We start from the raw sequence: 14,971 nt of genomic DNA on the forward strand, positions 1-14,971 counted from the left end.
TACGTTCCTTCGTCAGCCATTTGAACATTAAATGGGTATTTATTTATTGGGCTGGATTTTTCATGGCCAGTGGCAAGGGTACTGTTGGGAGACAGACAGATTTGTGTATTACAAAAACTTCACATATGCATGTTAATGTCCGCAGGAATCTTCCATTGTTTTACAGACAACCAATAAAACACAGCGGTAGAAATTGCAGCCTATAGGGCAACCCTGTATAACGAATGACCAATCAGAGGTCACACTGTATTTAGCACCCAAATTTGAATACATGCAAATGTACTTGTATAAAGTCCCCGAACTCCAATGGTTCGATGGATACTTTTGTGTGAATCCTTCATGCTGGCTTCCTGCAATAAATACTTTCCTGACTCAAGACACAAACATCGGATTTGCTGCTTCCTGAGAAAACGGTCACTTTAATTATTTGGTAAAACTTTGTGTTACCAACAGTACAATAGTGCAATGTGGACATGTAGAGATTTCTTTGGAATGAGACAATGGGTTATTATCAGTATAATAAGCACCTCAGATGCATCATTACCCAGAGGTTTCAGGATTATACATTATAGTTATACGTTATAGTGCCAGCTGTTAACGGCAAAACTATGCTACGTTATCATAATATAGTATAGCATAGCACATAACAACAATACATAACATAACATAGCATAGCATAGCATAACATAAAATAATATAGCATTGATGAGATTACATTTGAATCAGAATCACGTTATTGATGAGGTATTAGGTTATTTTGTCATCGCAATTCATGCAAATTGATTTGGCAAAGGGAAACAAGAGTTATGAGATATATTAATGTCAAGTTAAACTTTACTGAACTTGGCATAATCTAATGATTGCATGCGGCACAAGAATGTAAGAGTCAAGATTCCGAAGCAGACAGGCAGACAGACTTTCTGACATTTGTAGAATGGAAGATGGTGACATCTAGTGTCAAACATTTGAATTTGGTTTTGACTTCATGAAAACATTGAACAATTAGTCGGTGATTACCTTGACTCTTACAGGTCTCATGTTTTCATCAAATGAAAATAATTTTGATTGTTAGTCTTTATATTATAACTGATGAATCCTGATCCGCTCATTCGTTCACAGCAGTTCTCCCTGTGAGTGCTGTTTTTGGTGCAAACCATCGCGTGCTCATTTAAGGTTATTCAAAACATTTTCTTACATATTAAATATTTTATTGCTTATAATCAATAGAACAGTGTAGGTTTGTCGTCCATATCTATATCTGAATGGCATTAAAGGTGTTTGATAATGACTGCACTGTGTCACACATTTCATACATTTCTAAAAATTATTAATCTCTTATTAAAAAAGACATGCCAGATCGTTCTAAGCATGCAATTAGGGAATCACTGATTTCATCCATCAGTAATTTAATCAGTTGAAAATGTAACCTATTTCTGAAGGAATTATTTGCCATAGGCTGCAGCATGTACTTTTATTGATGTAATACATAGCTGTGCTGAACTAATGTGGACAAAAGAAGGTCATAATTATCTTTTTGTTATTTAACATCGCAATGCAATGCCCTGAAAAGTATTATAGTATTATAATAGGAATAACGCAATTAAATAGCAAAGGATGGTCATGAGCGTGGAAGGAATAAAGAATATTCAGATGATTCTGATAGACATTTTAATTCCGTATGTACGTTTTATTCCGATTAATCTGTGTCTACTTCTGTACTTGTGACATAATTTGATCATTACGCTTAGCCCACATAACTGTATGGTTAGCATCTTCTTATCTTCATTCCAAGGTTCCACATGACACTGGACGGGGCGAGAGGGGAAAGAGTTGCTTTTTTCATAATTGATATCCGCGCTATACTACCATTGGTCCGTACTTTAAACAGGCGGCATGTGGGCCAATAAGACGCAATCTGTTTACACGTTCATGTTTTATGCTTGTTCCGAATGTGGGAATACTCCCTTTTGCTGACGTCAGATTCAGCTTCAGCAAACTGCTTAGCCGGAAGGAAAGATGGCGGATCACGAGGAGCAGTTATCTGATGAGGAGAAGGTAAGAGATAAATATTATCTTTTGTTTATGGCATTGTTTGAATGAAAACACGCTTACATTTCGGAGTTAAGTCTGAAATGAACAGATGAGCTCTACGATTAATGTGTATGTGTTGGAGGCGGCCCGTGCTCGGCTGTACAGGACTATTATTTTTAGCTCAACAGTAACGTTACTGCTCAACTTCCGTTCCTGTCTCTGCGAATCTCAAACCGAGAGTCCTTGTATGGTCATATCGCAAAAAGGAAAAAAGAACCACTGAATCTGTAGATGACTAACTAACGTTAAATTGGTGCTTACCTGGCTGTTGTTGAGTCTTTAAATTGACTTATCTTCGTGCTGAATTTGGCCCCTAAGACAATATTACTTTCTCACACAGGACTTGTAATTTAGCTAGCTAGCTAGCAAGTCGTGTTGTTAGCCAGTCAACCCGCTAGCTAGCTAATATTGTACACGCCCTGTTGCCATCATTGGCGCTGCGTTTTTATAGGAACCGTTGGCTTTCTGGCACGGCGGATTTGGCACAAATGCTATATGCAGGACACAAGTTAGTATAACAAGCGACAAATCAAAATCAACCATTGCATTGTTATTGTGGAAAAGTTTATTGCTTGCTAGCCTGTAGCACGGCAGAGGCCCTGTTTTGAGCGGATGTTTGCTTTTGGGTGAATGGGCGTCAGTCTAAGGGCAGAGCTAGAATGGAATAATTAAAACCTACAGTAGCCGAGTCACAACGCGCAGTATCATGTACGATTACGGGGTGCCCACTGCACAACAATATTACGTCATGTTTGTTATTGGTGTCCTGGCAATTCCTAGTTACATTGGGTGTGGTTGTCTTTCACTATTCGACACACACACGTAACATGGTGCCAACTATATGTTGCCATACCATACCCATCCCATACCATAATCTATATTTTAAATTGCCTGGCTTCAGAATCTTACACAGCTAAGTTCCTGTCTGCAATTTGTAGTTTAATGTAAAGGCATGGGTCAGCACTGCCAACCTGTAGCTTGTCATCTTAGTAGCTTGTTTCATGTCTTCTGCATTTGGGCACGTTTAGCTGCTCTCCCTGTGGACATATGTAATCAGCACTGTGCATTTTCATTGTTATACACTGAATATTCCCCTGATGCTCTTTATCCATCCTTGGTACCAAGTTTTTTTCCTACTCCTTTACATGCAGAAATACTCATTCTTAAGATGACATAATGTCTTGCACTTTGAGACAGACAGGACTGAGCTTAATTCCAAGCTGTAGTTTGATGTACGATTTTCCTTGCGCATTACATGACAGCGGTAAAGTAATGGCTCAGCTCCTGCTTGGGGACTGTGTTAAACACATCTGAGTCTGTTCTGCGACTGATAGAGAAAAGCTGCTCTCTGCTCCCTTTTCTTATACCAGTCTGTGGGGCGTTGAGCTGTCAGCTCCTTCAGCACTGTCAGAAACATCCCCACAAACCTCACACACAATCTCAGTCAACATTTTCTTCCATCTGCTTTTGACAAGGTACAGCAGGGAGCGACAGATGGACTATTAGAATCAATGTCCTTTGCGTGATGTGGTCTATATAAGCCCGATCTCATACCTTCACTATACATTTGTAAACACCTTGGTAGAAAAGATGGTCTTGTTCAGAGAAATGCATGTGTCATATTTAGCAAATTTGTGATATAACTGTTTTTTTCTACGCATGGCAGGTTACTTAGCAAAAGTATGCATTTTAGTATGTGGTTGCCTACACATTATATAAGAGATGATTAGCCCAGATGAACTAAGTAAGAAAAAAAGGAAGCTCTAGCACTGTTGCACAGAGTCTGATTAATATAGTTTTGTTTATATCTGTTGTTGGGGCAGAGATTTGCAGGATCATTCAGAAACATTAAAACAGTAGCCAATGATTTGATTGATATCATTCTATGAAATATTTGCATAGCAAACACTTTTGTTTCACTAAAAATATTGAGCATTATGCTGTAAGTAATTTACATAAGGTTATAGTAGGATACCTAGAACCTTCTGCCCACCAGTTTCTTGTGGCTTCAGCTGACCTACTGCATACACTGTGTGTGATATTGCCTTTTACAAATTCAGAGCAAAAATTCAAATTTTCCCAAGGTGTTCCCTTGGAAAAGAATGCAAGCCCTTAAGGAAAAGGAAGCCAATGCAGGTATTTATTCTCTTGTTGCAACCTGTTGACCGTTGTGTCAGTGTTCAGGCTTAAAAGTATATCTCACTTTTTTGGATTTTTTTATATTAGTTAGATTTTTGTGCGTGTTTTTGACAGGCTGACAGTTTTAGTGTGCACTGAAGGACATTTTAGACACAAGTTTTCTGTATCACCTTATTATTTCTCAAACATACATTTGATCTAATTTTGGTTGGAACTATTTCCTGTGCCACATGGCATCTGAGACTGCTGTGCTTTGGTACAATATAAAAGTGAGTATATGTGTTTATATTTTGGAATAAAATTTCTAAAATGAGTATATGTACGGAACTCATGTTCTGTACATATAGGGGCCTAAATGTGTAGCTGTACAAGCTGTTTTGGAGTTGGAAAATTATTTTTTTTGCTTGCTTTAAACTACAAATTCCTAAATGCCCCAACACCAGCCGTTATAAAGCCTGCATGTCATCTGAAACTTCTGCATGTAAAGGATCCTTCATCACACTCAAATCACCTGGGTCAATTAAAAAAGTACACTACAACTGAAATGATGAATTTCCAGAAGATCATCTTGCGCTGGCCCTTGAATCCAAATCCAGTCGTAATTTTCTTCTCTCCCAAGTAATTAAATTAACAATTAGTTCTACTGAGTGTCTTCACACCTGCCTCCCAGATAAAGGGATGGTGGAAAACCATCCCTGATCTCGTCTATTCCTAAAACTTGTGGACTTCCAGTGTTGAAAGCACAGACTCTTGTCTCAGCCCAATGCACATGAGGGAGCTCTGATTTCACTGAACACTTTTCACACAAAGTAAGACATTCAGCTGTCAACTGCTTTCCTGTCTGCCTGGTGTCCCTTGGAGAGATGTGCCTGGGTTTGTCCCTTTAATCTGCAGCTATTGTTCTGGAGATTTAAATTGCACTTTGATCGACTTTAGTGTGTGCTGGACATATACAGAATAGACCACACTCACACACAAAATTTGGTAGAGGTCTCTGTTTGTGCCCCTAGCTGCCCCTTTATGTACTGTGTCAGCTGAGATGAATAAGGCCTCTCGCTGGTCTCAGGGATCATAGATATGGAAGAGGTGGATCTTGTTGTTAGCAGCAATATACCCAAAATCCTTTGCCCATCCAGATCATGGAGACTGCTTCCTGTTTTGCATGAAATTATAGGAGCCAACTTACACTGAACCTGGCTTACATACTCCAAGGATTCCTGGCACTTATAATACGCTTATTGTCCACAGTCAGTGGGAATTGTCAGCCGCTGTTCTTTGTGAACTAAAAGGTGTGCATGAAAGCACTGTGCATTAAGCCTCAGAGTTAATTGGTAGCTCAAGCTTTTCCCAGAATTGTGATTAAAGGGACAGCAGCAGGACTATTGTTAGAGCTGTCACGCTGCTGCAGATGACTGCACCTTTCCTGTACTGATGAAGGGGTTCGGCTTGGGGGCTGTGAAGCCTGGCCAAATAGGGGTGCACCCGCCAGCTGGTGTCTGCTCAGGGGTTTAGACAGGCTGGGGAAAGCTGAGTGTGAGTAGCTGGTTTTGTAGCGTACATATCGGACACCAGTGAAATTCAAGCTTAAATCAATTAAGAAAGGATTTGGGGCTCATCTCGACTCATTACATAATTTTCACCGTGAGCAGACTAGGTCTAACATTCAAATTGTTTTTCTTTCTTTTTTTTCATACAAAAACTGGTGTTGAAGACAATTTTTGTTTGTTTATTTATTTTTTATTTTTTTTACACAGCCTATGTATATTTTCAGTCCCCAATATGAAGATGCAATACTTTCAAGTGGTAAAAGAAAATATATGCAGTACAACCCGTTAGCTGGCTATTTGCACATTATCAGTTAATACAGCAGGATGTTTACTTAATGTACGTAGGGTAGTGACCTTACGAAAGGTAAGGACATAATTCTTGGATATTTATATAACCGTACTGTGACTCACCAACTGTGATTATCACATCATTGTGTCGGATGAAGCAATTAAATTCCCTTTTCTTATAGGTGTGTGTCTGCCTGTGTTTCTAACTTGAGAAGATCCAAATGGATGGAAATAGGCTATTGTCTTTGTCTCAACCTGAAGATGACGTTAGCAAAACCAAATGTACTATTCAATGCTGAGCACCAGACCTGTATGGTTATGATTTATTGTGTGATTAGAAAGGTGATGTCAATAACAAGTGTATTTTCAGTGTGTATATTTGGCAGCATGGCTTGGAGGTAGGGACTCATAATACAGGTCCAGCAGGTTGCATGCTCAAGTCCTAGGCACAGCTTTCTGTGGATGATACTGCCTGAAAGAAAACTGGGGGTATGTCCCTCTGAAAAGGCCTGGCTTGAAGAGCGATGAGAACAGGCGGTGGTGTTTCCTTGCTCTGCAGTTAAAGATGATGCAATTTCAGGAGATTTCTGTAAACAAGGCCCGTTTTCCCAGTGTACGGATTCGTAATTAATCATGGCTCAGGTGTGTACCTGCTAGCTGCTGCAAGCACGGGGGACACTGGGATTTGATGTACAAGGTTTCCTGCTGACGGTAGGGTCCTGCAGATGGCAGGGGTGTGAATGGTTAAACGGTTAACCGAAACAGATTTTCGGTAGGCTCCTGCAGACGGTTGGGTCCTGCAGATGGACGGATGGGTCCTGCAGACGGAGGGTTGGGTCCTGCAGACGGTAGGCTCCTGCAGACGGTAGGCTCCTGCAGACGGTAGGCTCCTGCAGACGGGAGGCTCCTGCAGACGAACGGTTGGGTCCTGCCGACGGTAGGCTCCTGCAGAAGAACGTGCTCATAAGCGTTAACATTCCAGAGGGGCGGGGAGGCAAGCTGCAGCGAGCCGTCACCAGTGTGTCGCACGGTAGAATATGTCACGTATCTGCCACCGTAAGCTGACAGGCCTCTCGCGCAAAATAGCAAGCTTGTCATCAGCTTTTCTGAGTTCAGCTACTGGAGCAGTTCTGCTCTACGTGTGAGAGAGCTGTTAGCATTCCTATCATTAATAACAAAGCTGTAAAGTCTTCTTCAACTTAGTGTCAGCTGCGCTAAGCCAATACTCTGAGCACCAGACAGTGAATCTCATTGTTAATGAAAGCCGGTGGTCAGATGACGACTTTAGGGATTGTGATTCTTATTAACAGTAATGGGTTTTTCCTCTATAGGGTCATATCAGCAAAGACTCATGTGTTGGGCAGTAGAGGTCAGTGCCAGGAGACGCTCTTCTGGTTTTATGACTTTGGTTTGTGAATTGAAAGATGCTCGTATATAGCATTTAAAGCCACTTTGCAATTCCTTTGCGCTGTTCACTGTATGAACTTGATGACCCGACCCGAAGGAATTGGCCCCAAACTTGCACTGTTTAGTTTTTCCCTGGAGATATTGCCTCTGCAGAGAGGGAGTACTGTTGGCAGAGAATGGGGGAATGGCTTGAACTCTTGCTCGCACAGGTGTTGCAGTGCACACCCAGTACTGATGTTCAGAGCAGTCTTCATACCGCACTGACGCTAGATTTACAGCCTGCTCCCTAGCTCGATGCACGGAGTGAATGCACACACACACACACACACACACACACACCCACACCCAGACAGATACGCAGACAGGGTTAGGTGCAGTAGCCATGGGAGTTGCGGGTGTACAGGGTGCGAATGGAGCCCCAGGGGCGTTTGTGTGCATGGTCTGAGTGCCGCTGCGCTCCTGCGGTCTGCTCTACGCCAGCGGGCCACCCGCGCACATTTTCATCTCCGTCTCATGCCCATATATGGCGGGGAGTTTTGAAGCGAGCCAGGGCCGGAAAGTTGTCAGTTTCGCACACGGCCACAAACAGGAATAGTGTGCGAGTTTCGAAGTCACGTCTAAGGCAGAGGCAAGGCGGAGGAGTTTCAGGGCCAGTGTCGTGCCCCAGATTGCAGGCCCAGACGTCTTACAGTGTACACTAGCCTAACCAGACCGTGTGTAAAAACCTGAAAGGTTTTTGGTTTCAATTGGTGTCCTGTGTCACGCTGAATTTGTATTGCCGAAGTTTGTATAAGAGAAACCCGCAGCGCAAAATCGTCCATCTCTAACGCTATGTGAACCCCGTGAAATGATCTTTGCTACATGGCTAACGTCATTGCAGCCTGAGAAACTGGTTTGTGTGGCCTGTTGTAACCTCGGCCTGTTGTGTGTTTCAGGTGCGCATAGCGGCCAACTTCATCATCCACGCGCCTCCAGGGGAGTTCAACGAGGTTTTTAATGGTGAGTTAAGTGTGACCCCGTCGCTCTGCGATGCCTTTAGAAGTCGCCACCAGGTTCCACTGTAAGCATGTGTGGTGTTGGGGGTCAGAGGTCATGGGTCACAGGGTCAGTAATGGAGCCGATTGTGTGTCACTTTGCACAAAGAGCGCAGTGCTATGAGTTAATGCCCTCAGCCTAAATAATGGCAAAATTACAAACCCTGCAGTGATGTCATCGGAGCTCCTGACACCTTTGTCTTCTAAACTAGACAGACCTTGCTCAGCAAAGTCAAAGAAAACACAGAAAGCGGGGAAAAAAATGTACTGGGCAGAACTATGATTGGACATTTCGGATTTTCATTTGATTTAACCTTTATTCATGCAGAGCATTTACAGCAATGCCCTGCTATTGCCCCTCCGAGCAGCCTAATGTGCATGTCTTTGAATAGAGACGGCACTAAGCAGATGGCTGTGCTCAGCCCATATGTAGCGTATTCACCTGAAAGGACTGTAACACTAGCTCACACAGGCTTTTCAGATGTCTGAAGACCGTTCTCCTGCCGCAGAGGGACGCGGCTCAGAGAAAGCGTGGCAGAAAGGATTACCGCTCTGAAGGACGGCCTTTAGCGGCTGTCAGTGCCCATTTTCCCGCGTGTCGCTCCAGGGGGAGGAGCTACGGTTTAGAATTCTCTTAGATAACCAGCGTCAGGGATTCCTGTGGGCGGTGGGGGTTTGTTTGGGGGGGGGGGGGGGGGTTCTAATCTTCCGGCTGTAATTAGCATCTTCTCCGTAGATTACTTTCCCCGGAGTCCCTTTCCTCTTATCGCAGTGGAACAGCTCTGCTCCTCACCCCATCTGCCCGTATTAGTCTTCCTCTGATTTGGCTCTGCTTCGCTGGCCCTGTGGGGGCGCTGTCCTCCAGCCTCGGGCTGCCTGCCTCTCTTTTAGGGGCGTTCCTGAATGAATAGAGTGACACCCTGCTTCTCTCTCTCTCTCTCTCTCTCTCTCTCTCTCCCCCTCTCTCCCCCCTCTCTTCCAGATGTACGGTTGCTGCTGAACAACGACAGCCTTCTGAGGGAGGGAGCAGCTCAGTACGTGCAGCTCGTGGCCGAGGCCATTTTGCGTCGTCCTTGTGTGCCTTTGTTCCGGAAGCTTCAGTGGTGCAGCCGCAGCGTTAGCTTCATTTCAGACTGTATTAGTGCTGTAATTGAATCCATTGTAAGCGAGCACCAAGCCCCGTACTGAGGAGCTGAGTCAGTGGAGAATCACTTGTCGGCCTGGAGCAGCCACTGGTTTCACCCTCCTCATTGGCAGCAAAATCACTAGGGTTTTATGGTCGGTCGTGAATAACTCAGCCATTGATATCTATGACTGTAAAGTACATTTATCAATGTCCAGAGTCCACATGCTTTTGTTTTGCAGATAACATGCGTACCTTTTATTGTATTTTTAAAAGTAATTAACTGTATTTTATTTTTTTTATTTTTTTTCCAGTGCGTTTGCACAATACAATTTGGACCAGTTTACTCCAGTAAAAATCGATGGGTACGAAGAACAGGTGAGTGGTACAGATATTAATTATTAATGACACTGTGACATCGCGCTTCCATTTCAGCTGCAGGGCCAATTATAAGCTCTTCCAAGACTTTGATGTAGATTTTCATGCAAGAATAAACTAAAAGCCCCCACTTGATAAATCATTAAAGTAGACTTAAAGTCTGTTGAGCTGATGAGTCAACGATGAGTGGAATGTCTTCCAGGGTTCTTACGGTCCTGAAAAACCTGGAAAAGTTATGAAATTTGAATGCCTGGAAAAGTGCTGGAAACAGATAAAATCCAAAAAGTCTTGGAAAAGTCTTGGAAATCCATTAGTGAACATGTGTATGAACCCTGGTCTTCCTAAGGGATTAATAATGAAAATCGGGCAGGGAATCCTCTCGGTGTTAAAGCAGCCTTCCCACCGCCAGGTCTTAATCACGGAACATGGCGATTTGGGGAGCGGCAGGGTTCTGGACCCCAAGAATAAGATCAGCTTCAAGTTCGACCACCTGCGGAAGGAGGCGAGCGACCCTCGACCCCACGATGCGGACGGCAGCCTGGAGGGCTGGAGGAGCACGGTGGACGCGGCTGTGCGGGCCTACGTGAAGGAGCACTACCCCAGCGGCGTCTGCACTGTGAGTGCGCCGTGCTGGCTTAAGAGCGCCTTCGCAGAGCGAGCGCCTTCGCAGAGCGCCTTCGCAGAGCGCCTTCAGGCTCTGCCTGTTAGCATACGGGGGGGGTTACCATGTGCAAGCTCGTAAAAGCCATTCATTTCCCTGTCAGTAGAAAGCCAGAAAAACCTATCCTGAGGCTGCCTGGAGTAGCATTTTTAGAAAAATATTTCTTCTGTCACTGGAAAAAAGCTTTGTTAGTGGAAAGTCAGGCTGCAGGTTGAGAACCCCTGTCCCTTAAATCACTGGCCGTCAGTGATATTACAAATTTCTCTTTTCTTTTCTAGGTTTATGGTAAAACTATTGATGGGCAACAAACCATTATCGTCTGCATCGAGTGTCATCAATTTCAGCCAAAAAACTTCTGGTATGTTGTTTTTTTTAATGTTCTTTTTTGCCTTGTTTCTTGTGGGAGGCTGGCTCATTATCACACAACAGTGCAACCAGGTGTAGTGAAGAGCTGTTGGAACTGTAGTTTGCAGTGAAACAAGGTGTAGTGAAGAGCTGTTGAAACTGGGTAGTTTACAGTAATACCAGATGTAGTGTAGAGCTGTTGAAACTGGGTAGTTTACAGTAATACCAGGTGTAGTGTAGAGCTGTTGAAACTGGGTAGTTTACAGTAATACCAGATGTATTGAAGAGCTGTTGGAACTGGGTGTAGCTTAGAGTTTGTGGGGTCAAATCCCATGTGAGACTTTGCTGTTGTGCCCTTCAGGACTTAACCTGAATCAGTATACAGGTATCTTGCTGAGTATGTTTTGCTGACTAATGCTGTATGTAAAGCAAATCAGTTATGACATATATATGGAACAAAACAGGTTTGAAGCACTAATCTCATGAGCATGGTCTATGGTAATATCAGAGTGCAGACTTCCCCATAAAATGTATGTGGATTTACACGGTCTCTATCCTCTAAAAGGGCCAGCCACTGCTTAATGTGACTGCATTTCTGCTCAGTTCCCAAAACGCATAATTGTATTCCATATTGAAGTAATCTGTTCTGCAAGGACAATAACATTGAGAAACGTTCAGTGTTTGGAAAGGCGCAGTCACACTTCTGTTAGCGTTGTAAACTAAAAATAGATTTAAAATTTTAAATTTCTTCCATAAGGAATGGACGCTGGAGGTCGGAGTGGAAGTTCGCCGTTAACCAGTCCTCTACCCAAGTGGCAGGAATCATGAAGATCCAGGTACTGGATGTTATGGGCTGGGACAACCCCCTCCCTCTTGCCGTGGATTATGGGTTGAATGAATAAGCAGTTGAGGATTTTGAGAGATAAAGAACGCTTTCAGTAGCTCAGTACATAATGTAATTGGTGGCTTGGAGGGGGAGACACGATTTGGTCAGCCACTCTCACTTTGAGCTGCTCAGAGAGATTTCAGACAAAGATCCACGGGCACTGAGCAAGCCCTCAAGCATTCTGTCTGACCAACAGTCACGGGTCTTTGCCATTCATGGTGAAGTTGTTTGACAGTATTGAAAATCGACCTACAATATCAATAGTGACTCTTCTGTCATGTCTATGAAGCTAAATAAGAGCATTTTATGCACAAATACCATCTTGTAAATTTGGCCAAATTTATATGAAATTATTAAAATGTTCATGTTTTACACTGAAGGGTTTCTAGGATTTCTCAATTGGAGCAGAATGCTAAGTACCTTTAGTTGGCCAAAGCCACAGTGCGTGTCAAATGATCCTTCAACAAGATACTCCAAAGGATGCAGATTTGTCCAATTTGTGAAATAGCAAATAGAAAAAGTAGGTCTTTACAAAAATGATGAGGACTTGTGAATCTGAGATCTATGGATGAAGTGTGTGAGGTTACGTGCTGTTTCCGATGGCAGGTTCACTACTATGAAGATGGCAATGTTCAGCTGGTGAGCCATAAGGAAGTACAAGAGCCCATGAGCGTTTCTGTGAGTATATCACTCTTCGCCAATTGACACAGCGTTTACATATTTTTTGTCCATTTAATTGTGTAAGAATTTTGTTCATCATTATAAACACTTGATCATAAAAGCATTTAAAAGTTGCTGTTTATTAAAATAAGCTGCTGTGTTCTCTTGGTGGATGTTTCATGAAGCAGGCTGACTAAGTTACCTGGGAAATTGTGTAATCTGTGTATTTAGCCTGGAAACTGTAATTCTGCTTTGTGAAATACCCCCCTGTTTGAGTTGTTAGTTGTATGGCCGTTTGGGTGGCAGAGAAATGCAAAATACTGTTATATCCAACCTGCAACTCCCTCTCAGTACTTGAATGGGTGAAAAACAGAATGGCAGCATACACAACATATGGTGTACGCTGTGTAGTGTATGCTGGGTACTTTGGAAAGTATGCAGTACAACTGTGCTTCTCATCACAGATGTTCCTCCAACGTGGGTTGAAGAATTTGGGTTGAGTTTTATCACCAGAGGGGGCTGTGAAGTGGCTTAAAAAAATCATTAAAGTATTTATTTTGCATCATTAAAAAGTTATGACCTAAACCTAAACCTCCAATACATAATTTCAAAATGAATTGCTGCTTCTGCTAGAATGCTTTAAAGGGCTATGAGAATCATGCTCACATGTCGCATGCATTACCTTGGAGAAAAGGTTTACTGTGCATTGTAATCGCTGGAGTAGTGGTGTGTTTGAGTGGAATCTGACCTGAAGGTTTGAAGTAACGCATTGGCTATGAAGTTAAAATATTCATAAATGCTAAAATATTAAAATGATCAACTTGCTGTGGGTGAATTGTTTTTCTGCCAGTAATGTTGTTTTGATAATGTGCTGTGTGTAAATAATTCTACTGCCTGGAAGCGTGTTGTTTTCACATGAACTGTATAAGAGAGTTAGAAGCCAACATTTGTTTTGTGCTGATCCTATACCTGCATTTCCTGTTCTCGAATCTCAGAATGAAGCGACAACTGCAAAGGAATTCATCAAGATCATGGAGGCGGCAGAGAACGACTACCAGGTACATTTCAAACAATGAGAAAGTCAGAAAAATGTTTTGAACTTTGCTGCTACCTACAATGCCGCATCAGAGGTAAAGAAAGAAGGTTCAATACTTGAAAAATACTAAATGATTTGAGTCGCATAGGACAACAGCATGGGACAGTTAATTCTGAAATCGAATAAATCTGAATATTGACACAGTGTGTTAGTTCTCAGTAGCACATATTACGTGTCGTATTGACTTGTCATTGGGCATTTATATTAATAGCTACTAAGTATCGTGCAACTGAGGTGTCTATCATCGTAAACTCATTGAATCAATCAGCTGTTACAGTTAGTTTCATTTCACTTGTTTAAAGCAGAAGTGATCACCTACCTTTTCTGTGCTGTCCTCTCCAGACCGCCATTAATGAGAATTACCAGACCATGTCGGACACCACATTCAAAGCCTTACGCCGACAGCTTCCTGTGACCCGCACCAAGATAGACTGGAACAAGATCCTCAGCTACAAGATTGGGAAGGAGATGCAGAACGCTTAAAACCCCCACTGTGCATGTGACTGGAATCGCTGTACTGTCCTTGTATAAATTACGTAAATAAAAGGGGTTCAGTTTCACCAAATTGAAGCCCATCGGATGCACACAAAATGCCTGCTTTTATTTTAACATTTCAAAAAGATGCCATTAAAACCTCATTGTAACATTGTTCCTGGGTATATACATTGGTAGTGCAACTTATGGGGGGGGGTTGGGGGTTGTCCAAATGTTTCTAGGTGCAAGCTTGTCCCCCCCCCCCCCCCACATGTTTTCAGGCTTCTGGTATTTATTGTGGAATTGAGACCGAAAAATGTCTAGGATTAACAACTTGGAACATGGAAGGTATCTGTAATTTAAGTTTTCTGTCCAAGCAGTCCTTGTTTGTCACCAGATGTACTTGCTCAGTATGTTCTAATTCAGTCTGTTCCCTATGAGCAAAGCTCCATGCAAACATGGCATGATCACATACAACGGCTTTGGGAAAGCAGTTCAGTTGTGAAAGGCTGAACAAAACACCCTTAATTGCACTGATGCTTACTGATGCAACAGTTAAACACTTACAATATTTGTATTTCATGCCCCCAGGTTCTTATTTTTAGTAAAATCAGACATGACTGTATTATAACAAGATGCATTGTAATATATACCTGTATTAAAATCTTGTCTGTCGGTTTCGTGATTTATTTCCTCTTGGAATGAACTGTAACAACCTTAATTATGTTGCATTAAAATTACAGATTTTCTATTTAAATGAGTTGTAGATGTCTCTGTACTTTGTCATGGGTGATTGCTGTTAAGTCCTTGGGAAGTTGACTCTTGAGCCTCCTTGTATCATT

The 14,971-nt window shown here is 42.5% G+C and overlaps 1 protein-coding gene across 1 annotated transcript; it reads left to right on the top strand.

The window, feature by feature from the left end:
- Nucleotides 1-1,950: 1,950 nt before the first annotated feature.
- On the top strand, nucleotides 1,951-14,886 carry LOC133134944 (F-actin-capping protein subunit alpha-2). The gene is made up of 10 exons (XM_061251571.1): nucleotides 1,951-2,055; nucleotides 8,408-8,471; nucleotides 9,489-9,540; nucleotides 9,944-10,007; nucleotides 10,417-10,623; nucleotides 10,947-11,026; nucleotides 11,771-11,849; nucleotides 12,506-12,577; nucleotides 13,555-13,617; nucleotides 13,998-14,886. The coding sequence occupies exons 1-10, from the start codon at nucleotides 2,017-2,019 to the stop codon at nucleotides 14,136-14,138; spliced, it is 861 nt and encodes a 286-aa protein (XP_061107555.1). The 5' UTR covers nucleotides 1,951-2,016; the 3' UTR covers nucleotides 14,139-14,886.
- Nucleotides 14,887-14,971: the final 85 nt, after the last annotated feature.

Source organism: Conger conger, chromosome 8, assembly GCF_963514075.1.
Source record: "Conger conger chromosome 8, fConCon1.1, whole genome shotgun sequence".
In the NCBI taxonomy this organism is placed as follows: Eukaryota; Metazoa; Chordata; class Actinopteri; order Anguilliformes; family Congridae; genus Conger; species Conger conger.

Bases quoted from the DNA above. Each gene is read 5' to 3' on its own strand.
- LOC133134944 (XM_061251571.1), top strand. From the start codon at position 2,017: ATGGCGGATCACGAGGAGCAGTTATCTGATGAGGAGAAG. The intron at 9,541-9,943 runs GTACGTGCAGCT...TTTTTTTTCCAG, and splicing joins CTGAGGGAGGGAGCAGCTCA to TGCGTTTGCACAATACAATT. The intron at 12,578-13,554 runs GTGAGTATATCA...CTCGAATCTCAG, and splicing joins AAGAGCCCATGAGCGTTTCT to AATGAAGCGACAACTGCAAA.